The 15,214-nt window shown below is 32.0% G+C and overlaps 1 protein-coding gene across 1 annotated transcript in view; it reads left to right on the forward strand.

Annotated features, from left to right (window-relative positions):
- Positions 1-15,214, forward strand: part of TBC1D8B (TBC1 domain family member 8B) — a 54,581-nt gene that overhangs the window by 12,721 nt on the left and 26,646 nt on the right. The window contains exons 2-7 of the mRNA XM_006214174.4: positions 429-539; positions 2,659-2,777; positions 3,315-3,540; positions 4,233-4,473; positions 6,974-7,181; positions 7,882-8,049. Coding sequence (XP_006214236.1) covers positions 429-539; positions 2,659-2,777; positions 3,315-3,540; positions 4,233-4,473; positions 6,974-7,181; positions 7,882-8,049 — 1,073 coding nt within the window. The remainder of the gene's footprint in view (positions 1-428; positions 540-2,658; positions 2,778-3,314; positions 3,541-4,232; positions 4,474-6,973; positions 7,182-7,881; positions 8,050-15,214) is intronic.

Here is a 15,214-nt window from a genome sequence, read left to right on the forward strand (position 1 = left end):
GTAGGCTCCATTTTTACCTCCTTACTTTACAAATGGCAATGGGGGAAAAGGTAAGTACAACTGGCTCAAGCTGACACAAGCACATACCAGAGCCAGGATTCAAACCGAGGTAACTTCTGGTACCAGAATCTACATTCTTATCTGCTATATACACAACCTTGTAAAGGAGGTCAATAAGTACTGCAAATATATCGTGAGGTTTAGACAATTGAACCTGATTTATTCTTTTACTGAAAGGTAGTTTTTTTCAAGCACTGCTTACACTGGAACACTGTAATCTCTTCATCCAAAGTATTTTTTAAAGAAAAATCTCTATAAGGAAGCTTGGACTAGAAATTTAAAAAAAAATCTATTGGTTAGTCATATGAAGAGATATTGATTTTCTCTGTTATAAAATCCTTATTTCAACAGTCTCTTTATTGCAACAGGGCTTCTGGTTGGGACTCTTGATTCAGTCTTAGACTCTACTGCTAAGGTAGCTCCATTTCGCATCCTACACCAGACACCAGATTCTCAAGTTTACCTGTCCATTGCATGTGGTGAGTATGACTTTTAAAACATGGAATACAAACAAATAAGGGTACTAAGAAATTGAGTATTTAAATTTATTTATATGTATCTTTTGGTTTAGAAACAAGTTAAATGTACAACTCAACTTTGAGAGAATAGAAAGATATATAACTGTTTATATAAGAAGGATTACAGATTATTGTTTTTTAAAAAATCCATTAATGTGATGGATCTGAAGCATGTGTTAGAACAGTGCTGATTCTGAGCAAATTTTGGTCAGTGCTACTGCTAAATGACTCACTCCTTTCTGCAACCTGCCTCTTCTTAATGTAACTGCAAGGAAGATGAGAACTTCCCCATGCAGTACTTTGTTTCATCCATCATAACTCAGATGAGGAGAATCAAACCCGAAACTTAAAGGTTGATCCCTGAGAAAATATAAGCCTGAAAAAATGAGCCCTTTTTAGTTACGTACCTACTTTCTCACAAAAGGCATCATATCATTGAAATATGAAGGGATATCTTACAGGTAATGCTACATATTAATCCATGCTGGGGTGGTTCAGTTGCTTCCACATATACCTGTTATGGCAGAAAAGGAATTAGGATGATTCTTCCTAATGAAGCAATTCAAAATTAGAAAAATATATATCCAATGACAGTTTGTTACTTCTTTTATGAGGCCATTATAATGTTGGCCTAAATTAGAATCCCAGATTTATGGCTTTTTTTTTAATGTTGGAAGACTGCCTTTTTTCTTTCTCTCTTCTCAAGTAGATATACTTAAAAAAAAAAACAAAAGCATGTGAATTTCTGGATAGTTCATATGTATGAACATACAGCATACAATTAATTTTTTAAGATGTGTGGCTTGTTTTTTGCATCTCCCTCTAAATTTCCTTTAGTGCTTCTGGTGAGTGTTTTCTCCTGGCTCTCTTAAAATGAATGCCATCTAAACTAAGTGAAAAAGATATTACACCTGCTGATATATCATGAGACATCTATAAGCTCAACTCTAAATCTGGTTGGTAGAAATTATTTAGAAAAAAAGTCCTTTTTACTTAAAAAAAAAGGATTCTTATGTAACTTATTCTCCCAAATTAACCTGATGCAGAAATATAGTAGTTACCTACTAATGAAGCTTCTTTATATCTAAAGGACCAAAATAAAGGCCTTAAAATTTCCCTGTGGCTTTTATTTGTGGTTCATTAAAGAAGGATATTATACATGGTATGATGACGTTAGTAACATGAATACAACTCTAACTGAATTGTAGGAAATAGTACCACTCTCCATATATCATAAAACATACTTAGAAGTCAAGATATTTCTCTTGAATAAGATTTATATAATATACAATGCCGGAGAGATCTTAAAGGTATGTGGGTTATAGGGGGAAACCGGAAGATACTGAAATGTTCTTCTAGCTAAAGCAACCCAGAGCTAACTGTAGTATTTAATCCTACCCTCAGTAAGCCACCTAACACTGATTCAGCAGGTCACATGGATTTACCCTTGCTACAGGGTTTCTAACCTTTTTCATGAACTTTCTTTAAGTTGGCTGGGCCTTTTAAGAAGAGTTGACTCTAAGCAAAGGCTTCATACCTTCTGAAATAGAGTTGCTGCAGTTAAAATCCACATTTATACAGTGTGCATAGGGTTGTCATGTGCACACTGTTTTCAGTCACACAGATTATAAATATAGTACTGTGTTATTTGAAGACCAAAGATTAACGTATGTATATATGTGTATATGTATGTGTGTGTGTGTGTATATAGTACTGTGTGTGTATATAGTATATACTGGTACTCTATATAGTCTCTTAAAAGAACTAGTTACCCTAGGCACAGGCTACCGGCATCTTGTTTTCAGGATTTTATATCTTTTCTCATGAGTTGCATTTTCTTTTCTACCCTTTCATTAAATATGTTATTCTTTTTACTTATAATGAAAGACAGTGTTCATACCCACATATAAGGATAAAATAGAGAATAAATATAGTACCACTGTTCCTTTATGATGCTCATTTTTGAAAATAAGCAAATATGACTTTATCTTTTAAACTAAGCTTATAAATATCAAAAGCAGGTTTTTTTGTGTGTGTGGAATTTTCTTTGAGTCTTTCATTCTTTTTTATTACTAATCAGGAGCCAACAGAGAAGAAATAAACAAACATTGGGATTGGTTAGAACAAAATATCATGAAGACCTTGTCTGTGTTTGATTCAAATGAAGACATTACTAATTTTGTACAAGGAAAGATAAGAGTAAGTGGCATGGATATATTCTGCAGATGGAATACTAAAATCTTTGACCCTCTTATTTGAGGATCAAAGCTGCATTGGAAGGTCATTGTTTTACTGGCACCTTTCAGGATTGGCAAAAGCAGGCATATGAGTATCAGAATCGGAGCTAAAGAAAATTGTAAAGTTAGTGGTTAGTCTTTGGTGCCCTTGTGAGTGCTTAGATATTTTCATTTCAAAATCTCTAGAGTTTGGAGTGTGAAAGAACCCTTCACTCAATCAAAATAATGAGCATCTGTATTTTGTAGTAGCTCCTTGTGGCACATTAGAAAAATACTAATTACAAAATTAAAGAAAATCTGCTCTGCCTCTGTACTAAGAGAAGTGTGTATGTGCACATTTATATGTGTATATGTGTCTGTATCATATATGGATACGATATACACGTGATATATGTAGCTGAAGAAATACAGTTATATTCCATGAACTGTTTAAATATGTGAAATATATTTTTATTGGTAGGTAATTATTAATTTTCAGAAAATATTTTGTCTCCTTTAGGGATTAATTGCTGAAGAGGGAAAACAATCTTTTGCAAAAGAAGATGATCCTGAAAAATTTCGAGAAGCCCTTTTGAAATTTGAAAAATATTTTGGTTTACCAGAACAGGAAAAGTTAGTGACGTATTACTCATGCAGTTATTGGAAAGGACGGGTTCCTTGTCAGGGCTGGCTATATCTTAGCACCAACTTTCTAAGCTTCTATTCTTTTTTGTTGGGATCAGAAAGTAAGTGATTTCTATTGCTTACTATGACTTTGAACCTGCAGACAAACCTATCTGTGATGGTGTTAGATTGCATATAAAGTAATAGGATAGATATGAAGGGTAATTAAACTGTACATTAAAAAGTTCACTTCATCTAGGGAGAGAATGCTTTTAAGACTGATAGCTTAACATAGGAACCATTAGAAGTGTATATAGAATGCCTTACATATTGTGGGAAGCAAATGAATATTAAATGACAGTGGTGATCTGGCATAGAACTTCTTTCTTTCCCCGTTATAAACTACCAACTCTCTTCAATCCATATTTTAATCCTTGTTTTAAACATACAATATAAATATAGTAGCCGTAGTGCCTAATGGCTCACAGCTACAAAGAACAATCAAACAGAACTGTTCATAGCACATGTATAGCTTTTACATCAGTGGTTATGTTATTATGTAAAGTAACAGGCTTAAATATGAAATCAGAAGAAAATTTTAAATTATTTAAAAATTATATCTGTTCATAGAATCATCCGTTATTGAATGCTCATTGTTATGCTTCAGAATTTTAATGAAACTTGAACTCCAAAGTATTTTAGTTGTTCATAGCATTTTTCAAGTGGTTACCTATTGTTTTTGAAAGACCTGATTGGAAAACATTAGTCAACATTGCGAAATTTAATCATATCTGCTTGTTATTCTTGTTTGCAGTAAAACTCATTATCTCCTGGGATGCAATCTCAAGACTTGAAAAGACTTCAAATGTTATACTGACAGAGAGTATTCATGTGTGTTCCCAAGGAGAGAATCACTATTTTTCAATGTTTTTGCATATTAACCAAACATACCTTCTTATGGAGCAGCTGGCAAACTATGCTATAAGAAGACTTTTTGATAAGGAAACATTTGATAATGATCCAATCCTTGATGATCCTCTACAAATCACCAAAAGGTATTCAAAACGTAATTCATACTTACTTTTTATTCTTTGACCAGAGAACAGTAGCATTGAATAACATTAAAAGTTAACTTTTCTATGTTATATGAAAGCTTTTCTTCGGAGTAATCATTGATGTGTGTGTGTATTTTGGGGGGGGGTTATTCATATGCATTTTACGAATGGTATCCTCTCCATGAAGTTTAATCCTAAGAAGTAGTAGAAGTTAAGTTTGAAAATAATTTCTTGAGATCCCCGTAGGATTTGCTCTGGAGTGCTTTTAGAAGTGTAGAGATTGTTGTATGTGTGGTTAATCTAACTCTAAATTTCTCTAAGATAGTTTAGATAGTTTCAGGTCTGAAACTGTTTAATGTATTGTTTATTTTTAAACATAACTTATAGACAGTGTCATTTTTTTTTAAGGGAAAGTAAGTGGAGTCAGTGAAAAATGGGCTTTAGAATGACAGTAGAGCAACCCTTGGACAAGTCATAATCTCTCAGGACCTCAGTTTTCTCAACTGTCATTTCTACCTCAGCACTTGTGAGGAATGAGCAATATAATGTGTGAAAGCACTTTGTAAAATACAAAACACTAGATAAATATTAATCATTATTAGTGCCTGCATCAGAAGTATCTGTCTGGTAGCTGTTTGCCACTATATTTGGTTTGCTGAAACCAACCAGCACCCTTATATCCTGCTCAACACTCGGAACAGTTGACTGAAATCAGCATGCCAAAGGGGAGGGAGAGTGGAGAGGATCCAGAAATAGTTAGTGAAAGCTGCTTCTGGCAAGGAGGCTGAGGGTATAGACTGTATGGGAAAGTGTAAAATAAAGAGGAACCTAAGTCCTGCAGATAGACCAGAACAAGTGACCTGGAGGGTTGTGTGATTACTGCATAGCCCTTACTGGGTACAGTTGTCCCTCTTGCCTATTCTTAAACTATTCCTAAAATCTGTATATATAAGGATTCCTTTGTGAGCCTTCCTGCTTTTCTGGAAATAAATCAGCCAGGTGAATTTTTTTACACCTTATTACCAAAATTAGGTCCCACTGTGCATGATTTATAAATAGAGCTCTATAAGGATTAAGAATCCAGTTTATGTTATATTATAGTGAGCCATTTGTTTTTGTAGTTCCTTAATTGGCCACCATAAACATAAACTTTTAGCAATTTAATTTCCCTTAGAATATTCTAAAAGGCCATCTATCAATTCATTACCAAGTCTATATTTGAATGAAGTACAGGAAATTGATTTTTGGCCATGTACATTTTTTAAAATAGTCTATGGAGAATTATATATATCTCAATCCTTTTCTTTAGTAAGTTAAAAAGAACCATAGCTTATTTAGACTTAGTCTCCAAATGACTTTTTCTATAATGGAGTATCTTTACTGCTCCAGCTTATTGTTTTTACCATATATATTACTTTTACAATTTAAACAATATGGAAGCATAATAACAGCAGCTGAATTAGATGTATATCCTTTCAGGCTTTTTAATACATGAATTAAAAAAAATATTTGCCAAAAACATGAATGGGACTGAATATCACATATTATTCTACAATCTGCTTTTTTCCCGCTTAAAATAATATATCATGGACAGCTTTTCATTCATATAAAAGACATTATTCTTTTAAATAATAGTGAAATTATCTACCATATTACAATTTAAGTGAAGAAAAAATTAATGTGGTTTTCTGTTCGTATTTATCAAAATTATTTTTGAAAGACATGATGAACTGCCACATATTCAAATAGTATATGCTGGAAAGATAAATTTAGTTTTAGCTTTGTTGGCTTTGAGGTATAACTTGCATAATTTACTTACTACCCCAGATGGCACTGCTGCTTAGCACAAGTGTTTAATGCCTCTAGAAAAACTGTACTATTTTAGGCAATTATTTTTTATTTATATATTTATGTATCAGTTAACAAGTCATGTGTATTTATTGACACCCATCTTGCACCCAATACTGTGTAAGCAATGTTGTTTTGTGATCTTGCCTCTACTTTGAATTTTTTAAACATTCATTAAAATTTTTGCTTCACTTAATTTTAATATTATTTTGTACAGTATTCTCTAAATTTTGATGCCATAAATTTTCATTATTTTATTTTGCTTGAACTGGGTAGTTCTCTTGATTTTCTGATAATCAGTTATAGAAATTATTGTCTGCCAAGATTGGTTTTAGCCATATTCACATATTAGGAATATATAATAATATAATATTAATCTCCCAGCAAATCATCCGTTAACAGATGGTTTGAAGACCTACGTCCTCTCTAACTTTTGTGCATTGTAACCTACTAATAATACAAAATTGGAAAAGAGAACAAACAAAATGAATTTGTTAGGAATCAGTGTGCTTCCATTTCATAATTTGTTGAAGAACATAGCGTATACTGTTTAATCTTTTTGCTTTACAGTGCGTTTAGATTAATCAATATGAATGTGTGTATACTTTTGAAGTCATCATTTGAAACCCCCACTGTTTTTTCTTTCCTTTAGAGGTCTGGAAAATCGAGCCCATAGCGAGCAGTTTAATGCTTTTTTTAGGCTGCCCAAAGAAGAGACTTTGAAAGAAGTACATGAATGTTTCCTATGGGTACCATTCAGCCACTTCAACACTCATGGAAAAATGTGCATCTCAGAAAACTATATCTGCTTTGCCAGCCAGGATGGCAATCTATGTAGTGTAATCATTCCATTAAGAGAGGTAATGTAAATTTGGTTACATATCAGTTTTTAGTTTGAAAACGTTATTATTCACAGAGTAAAATATTGTAATTCTGTAAATTATTTAAAACTCACAGAGTAAAATATTGTAATTCTGTAAATTATTTAAAAATGCAATGTCCTTTTAGTAATTTTTAAATAATAATTTTTTTAAGCTTAGTATTATTCTTCAGGATAAGAGTACCATTCTTCAGGATAAGTGTACTAGGATAAGAGTTTTATAGCTCGTATTGAAAATAAAAATAGAAAAAACTGAAAGTTTATAAATAAGATAAGGGTTTAGGATGACTCAGCATGGAGCATGATCACGCAGACATTTATGACATGAATACCAAAATGTATACTGTTGCATTTGATGCACATGGTCAAAAAGAATAGAATTGATAGCTTTTCTGTAAGTCAGAAATCAGTTGTCAGCATTGCAGCATGAAATTTTTACTTTTGTATTGTCATTTTTGAAAGTTACATGTTAGTTAAACCTTTTACTTAAGAAGTGAAATAACTTGCACCCAGGTTGCTTATGTCAGTGGTACAACTAAGTACCCAACGTCTATTTCTTAATACATCCTAACTATAGACCAAAATTTTTAGCCACAAAAAATAAGCTAAATACATTTTGCCCGACCATGTCAGCAACAAGGGAAAACGTGATTCATTTATGATATGTTTTCACCCCCCAGGTCTTAGCTATAGATAAGACAAATGATTCCAGCAAATCTGTCATCGTTAGTATCAAAGGAAAAACAGCTTTTCGCTTCAGCGAAGTTAAAGAATTTGAGCAGTTGGTGGCAAAACTCAGGCTGAAGTGCGGGGCAGCTTCAACTCAGTATCATGATATTAGCACAGAGGTAATTATACAGCAGTCAAATCATTTTGAAAAAAGGTTTGTATTTTGTGTGGTCCATTCTTTCAAAAGGGATTCATAGTACCTTTCCTATTTATACTGAGGTTTAGTTTTTTTAAAAAGATGAAAACCAAATAAATTATATTCTCTCACATAAAACGGAAGTGAGAATTAAGGACTTCATCCTTTTTTAGGAACTCATACTTTTAAAAAATTATTATCATTTGATTTTTCTTGACTGTATTTGCTGTTTATCATATATACACACCTTGTACTTTCACATAACATGGCTTTTAACAACTCCAGCTATATTTGAGAATTCAACAAGGCCTTGAAAATGGACTCTATGTCAACTCTTATTGCTGTAGAGAGACAGCAGTTTTAAACCAGTCTGAGTAACTTTTATTTAACATTAAATAGGTCAGCCTTATTTATATAATCTAGCCCAAAGCAAAATAATGACATACCTGTTTACTGGTAAAATATTAGAGAGGGCAAATATTCTTGGCAAAGAGTAGTTAAGAGCCTGAATTTCATGCTTGTCTTTCATGGAAATGTAGATAGTTTCAATGCCAAGGAACCTCATGTTTTAATAGCTTGATAAAACATCACATTATAACAATTTATATTTTAATTGAAAATTCAAAGAAAAAATTAACATTGGCTTCACTGGCTGTATTATTTTATTTGAATTGGATTATAGAGGCTTTTACTTCTTTCTCTAGAGCAGAGACTGAAAATACTATGCCAAGTCGATTAGAATCAGGCTTGACAAGACTAACTTCCTTTGATAATATAAAAGCACAATGAAAAAATGTAATTAAAAAATACGTATGTTTCAGTTCTAGACATAGAATCTTTATATTGGCCATCAAGAGTTGTCTTGTTCCAACTTGCTTATCTTTGATTCTCTTCAAGTATGTACCCAGGATATACTGTAATTTGATGTGAGGACACAAGTAAAATCTGATCACTCTTGGTAGTTTCTCTCTCAGTGCTTCCATATTCTTGCTTATGTCACTTTTGTTTTTCTGTCCTATTCCATTTCAGATTCAATCTGTGTGTTAGATTTAATGCTCTGCTTATCTTTCCTTCTTTAATTTATCTGTGTCTCTTAAACCTGAAGAGCTGGATTTTTTCTCCTGAAAACTCTCAGGTACCTCTCTAATAGTTGGGTATGCTCAGTTGTCAAGAAAGGATTCTGTTTCAAAATGAGTTTACCATCTTTTCAGATGTATGTCAAAGTTTTAAGGTTGTCTAGTTTCTCTTACCCGTTTTTAGAGGTTTTAGTAAAGATATATACAAAATACCAGTCAGTATACTGGTTTGCTTGGAAATGTATTTTTTAATTGTCATAACATTTTTACTTAAGATTTTAATCTCAGCAATGAGGAATAATATTGACTTCTTTTAGTATTATCTGTATATGTCTACCTTTATTTATAGCACATTTAAAAAAGTAGTAAAGATAGAACTTTTTAAACAAGAGCTGGTTCCATTTGATTTCTAAACCACAGAAATTGTGGTTACATTATTTTATAGCTACACCTAGCATACTGAAACAAAAAGAAAAAATTACATTCTGTAGTTTTACCAAACCTGGTAAAATTTACACAAACAACAAACCTTTTTAATCTAAATCTCAAAGAAGTCTAAATTGACAGATCTAAATATGAATACAGAAATGACTTTAGGAAATTTTTCTTTAAGTACATCAAAGTATGATATAAAGAACAAATGCTCCCAGAAGTAATTTGGATTATACATAAATGTCAGTTCTGTCCAAATTTTTAAATGTGTCAATTAAAATTCTCCACCTTTTGTTAGGCTATGTTAAAATCTGGTGCATACCCAGGTTTTGAAAAATTCTAATCAAGTACTTAGAAAACACAATAATCTTTTATTTTTATTAACACATATACTCAAGAAATATTACCAGATATGGAAACTTTTCAAAACTATACGAAATGAAAGAAAAATGGGCTCATTTAGCTTAATTTTAAGCCAAGTGGCCTAAGAAGGGAAAGTACTGCTAAAGATCATTTACTCAATGCTTTGAAACTATGTTATAAGTGGATCGTAGGAACAATGGAATGTCAAGAAGAGGTAGAAATTGAGCTATGCCTCGAAATGTTTAGAAGGGCAAATATCTTCTACAGATTATCAAAGTATGAATAAACAAACTTGTTTCATTAGTTCTCATAACCAGCACTAAGTTTTTCTAATTAGAAGTAATGACTTCCTTATTTTACATGATAATGCAGATAAAAATAATAGTTTAACCCATACAACTGGTATTTGTTTGCCTCAATTAAAATAAAATGATATGTTTTCTGTCACTATAACATAAATTAGACAGAGATGTTTAAGCTGTATGGAGTAGATTTATTTCAACATTAGGAAACCAGAAGTTTTATTAAAAAATGAAATTAGCACTAATTTAAAAGTATGTACTATGAACAGGAACCTATTTTAAGGTAAGCTTGTGATATCTAAAAGAAATGTTTCTTTGCACTTTTTTTTTTGTAATTTTTGGTTTTACAGCTCAATTCTGGCACCCAGCCATCATTATTATGCTGGGTTTGTGAGATATTCTAATTTAAATCTAATAGTTTGTAGAAAAGTTACACATAAAGAAATATTAATCTTTGCTCTATCTTTCCTTCACTTTTAGAAACTGTATGCTATTTCTAAAGTCAATGACAGATACCAAAGACCAAACCAGTCTAAGAATACCTATTACAAAGTCAGCAACCTATATTGCTTGCTCATATGATTGGATTTTCCTCAGATACTAAATGTCTGATGAGTGCCAAATTTAAAGCTGTCACAAATGTGAGCACCCAAACAAATGGTTATATAGAATTGGTATGACCGTGGAGTAAAACCCTCCCATTCAAAAGAGCCAGACCAAAAAAAAAATTAAGAAATTTAAACTTAGTTTCTTGAATAATCTACTTTATCATACTCTTCAAACAATGCAAATATTAAATTGCTTTAAACCAACATCTTTGAAGGTGAATATGTTAATGTAATTTAATGAATACCTAAGAGGTAATCATGGTTAGAACTGGCACACTTGCCATCCCTTTTATGAATTTATGTTTGGGGTTTCATTACTTAAGAGATTATTTTTTCTTTTCCTTCTTGGCTACTTTTCCTGTAGTTTCGGTGTACCACTAATAGATAAACTGATGCCTTAGTCATATGGCTTCAAGTAAGGGAATGTACTTTACTTGAGATCTAGACTACCACCATGAAGTTTTAAATCGATTTTGCAAAGACTTAATCCCTCATGAGAACAGCAAAATTTAACATTAATAGTAAAGTAGACTTATCAAAACAAACTTTTTAGGAAAGAAAAGTTGTAACATGGGACCTATACTCACTAATAATTATTTTTTCTTTTGTAAGCTTCTTCTATCCTACCCCTATATTCAGACATTGATTTCAATACTCCTTTTTAATTTTCTTGAATCCTCTTAATTTCCAACCCTTCTAGGTCTTGTTGGCTTTCTTGGGTTTCAAGCTGAAATACTACTGGACTGCTCCACCATAAGCTGCTACTTTTTTTCCACCTTAGTCACGGGAATTCTTTTCAAGTTTCTTAAGCTACTAAAGTTAAAGGGATGATATTAAGTGAGCCTTTTTTTTAGTACTTCTAGTGGTAACCCCAGACTTCTAGTATAGTTATAATCCATAGAAACTGTGATGGACATGTTTTAAAAGTAAAGCTTTGGAAACCATAAAATTAATGTGGAAATACACAGGACCTAGAATAGCTAACACAGTATTGAAGAGGAAGTGCAAATTTGGAGGACTCACAATTCTCAATTTCTAAATTTACTACATAGCTGTAGTAAACAAGACAGCGTGATCCTGGCATAAGGATAGACGTAGATCAATGTAATAGAATTGAGAGTCTAGAAATAAACTCTTACATTTATGGTCAATTGATTTTTCAACAGTGTCGGATAAATTCAATGAGAGAATACAGTTTATCCAACAAATTGTACAGGGACAATGGATGTCCTTAAGAATGGATATTTTTATCTGTGACACAAAAACACATGACAAAAGAAAAAAATAAAAGCAACTTGAGCTACATCAAAATTGAAAGTGTTTCTTCTGTAAATAATACCATCAAGAAAGTGAAAAGACAATTCACAGAATGAAAGAAAATATGTGCAAATTATATCTCTGATTAGAGAAATCCATCCAGAATATATAAAGAACTCCTACAACTCAACAATAAAAGGCAAAGAACCTAATTTTTTAATTTTTTAATAGTCAAAGAATCTGAATACACATGTCTTCAAAGAAGATAAAGAAATGGCCAGTAAACACATGAAGATGTTCAACATAATTAGTCATTAGGGAACTACAAATTAAAACCACAGTGAGATACTATTTAACACCCACTAGGGTAGCTCTAATTAAAAAAAAAAACAGACAATAGCAAGTGTTGAGGAGGATGTGAAGAAATTGAAATCCTTCATACATTGTTGATTGATTCTTTGTTTTAATCGTTTTTATCTCTGCTATTATTCTTTGTTTGATGGGACACAGTTGTGATACTTAACTTTTTTATCTTTTTAATTAATAGACTTTATTTCTTAGAGCAGTTTTAGGTTTACAAAAAAAGTGAGAAGTACAGTGAGTTTGTATATACACCTACCTGCCCTCAATCCTGCCCAGTTTTCCCTATTATTAACATCTTGCATTGATATGGTACATTGGTTATAACTGATAAACCAATATGGATACATTATTAACTAAACTCCATAGTTTACATTAGGGTCCACTCTTAGTGTTGTACAATTCTATTGGTTTTGTCAAATGCATAATATGTATCCACCATTATCATACAGGATATTATCCTGTATTTTATCTTATTATTATATTATTATACAGAATAATTTCCCTGCCCTAAATATCCCCTGTGCTCTTCCCTGTTTATTCCTCTCCTGAACCCTTGGTAACCACTGATCATTTTACTGTCTCTGTAATAATGCCTTTTCCAGAATGTTAGTTGAAATCTACCCAATGTAACCTTTTCAGACTGGCTTCTTTTCCTTAGAAATACGTATTTAGTGTTCCTTCATATCTTTTTGTGGTTTATAGCTCATTTCTTTTTTTCAATTAAAAAAAATTCAACAAATATTTATTAAACTTTATGTGTGTAAGGAACTGCCAGGATTTTTTCCAGATTTATTGAAGTAGTTGACATATAACATTGTGTAATTATTTGATATGCATATATATTAAAATGATTACCACAAAAAAGGTGATGCCTTAAGCTTTGTTCTTTCTCAAGATTGCATGGCCTATTCAGGGTCTCTTGTGGCTCCATATAAATTTTAGGAACTTTTTTTGCTATTTCTATGAAAAATACCATTTGAATTTTGATAGGAATTGCCTTGAGTCTATAGATGGCTTTGGTTAATATGGACATTTTAACAATATTAATTTTTCTGATCATGAAAACAAGATATCATTCCAATTATTTGTGTCTTTTTCAGCTTCTTTCATCAGTGTCTTATAGTTTGGGGGACATAGATTTTCACTTTCTTGGTTAATTTATTCCTAAATATTTTACTGTTTTTGATGCTAATGAAAATGAGATTGTTTTCTTTATTTCTTTTCAGATAGTTCATTGTTAGTGTATAGAAACACAACTGATTTTGTATTCTGAAACTTCACTGAATTCATTGATTAGTTGTAACAGTTTTTTGGTAGTCTTAAGGCATTTCTCTATACAAGATCATGTTATCAGCAAACAGAAACAGTTTTACCTCTTTCTTTCTGATTTACATGACTTTTGTTTCTTTTTCTTCCTTAATTTTTCTGGCTAGAACTTATAATACTTTGTTGAATAAAAGTGGTGAGAGTGGGCACCCTTATCTTGTTTCTGATCTTAGAAAATTTTCAACTTTTCACCATGGAGTATGATGATAGCTTTGGGCTTGTCACGTATGGCCTTTATTGTATTGAGGTATGTTCCTTCTATGCCCACTTTGTGAGAGATTTTATTATGAAAGGATGTTGAATATTTGTCAGAATAAATTTTCTGTATCTAGTGAGATGATCATAAGATTTTTACCTTTCATTCTATTAACATGATATATCACATTTTGATTTGTGTATTTTGAACCATCCTTGCCTCCAGGGATAAATTTCACTTGATGATGGTGTATGATCCTTTTAATGTGCTGTTGAAGTCAGTTTGCTAAGTATTTTGTTGAGAATTTTTGCATCTATACTCATCAGGGATTTTGACCTGTAATTTTCTTTTCTTATAGTGTCCTTATTTAGCTTTGATATCAGGGGAATGCTGGCCTTGTAAAATGAGTTTGGGAATGTTCCTTCCTCTTCAATTTTTTGAAAGAGTTTGAGAATTAGCATTAATTCTTGTTTAAATGTTTGGTAAATTTCACCTGTGAAGCTATGTGATCCATGGCTTTTTGTTTTTGCTGGGAGGTTTTGGATCACAGATTCAGTTTCCTTATATATTATTGGTTATGTTCAGATTTTCTGTTTTTATGATTGTCTTGGTAGATTGTATGTCTCTAGGAATTTGCCCTTTTCTTCTATGTTGTCCAATTTGTTGGCATATAATTGGTCATAGTAGTACCTTATGATCTTTTGTATTTCTGTATTATCAGGCATAAAGTCTCCTCTTTCATTTCTAATTTTTATGTTTGAATCCTCTCTCCCTTATTTTTCTTGGTAAATCTAGCTAAAGATTTGTCAGTTTTGTTTATCTTTTCAAAAAGCCAATTCTTAGTTGTGTTGATCATTTCTTTTTATTGCTGAAAAATATTCCATTGTCTGTACGTACCACAGTGTTTATCCATTCACCTATTGAAGGACAGTATAGTTGCTTCCAATTTTTGGCAGTTATGAATAAAGCTGCCATAAACATTCATGTGCAGGTTTTTGTGTGGACATAAGTTTTCAACTCATTTGAGTAAATAGCTGAGAGCACAATTTTTGAATCATGTGGTAAGACTATGTTTAGCTTTTTAAAAAACTGTCACACTGTCTCTTAAAGTAGCTGTACTGCTTTGCATTGCCACCAGCAAGAAAAGAGAGTTCTTGTTCCACATCCTCAGTAGCACTTGGTGCTATCAGTGTTTTGGATTTTAGCCATTTTAATAGGTGTGCAG

This window comes from Vicugna pacos, unplaced genomic scaffold (genome assembly GCF_048564905.1).
Source record: "Vicugna pacos unplaced genomic scaffold, VicPac4 scaffold_76, whole genome shotgun sequence".
NCBI classification, from domain to species: domain Eukaryota; kingdom Metazoa; phylum Chordata; class Mammalia; order Artiodactyla; family Camelidae; genus Vicugna; species Vicugna pacos.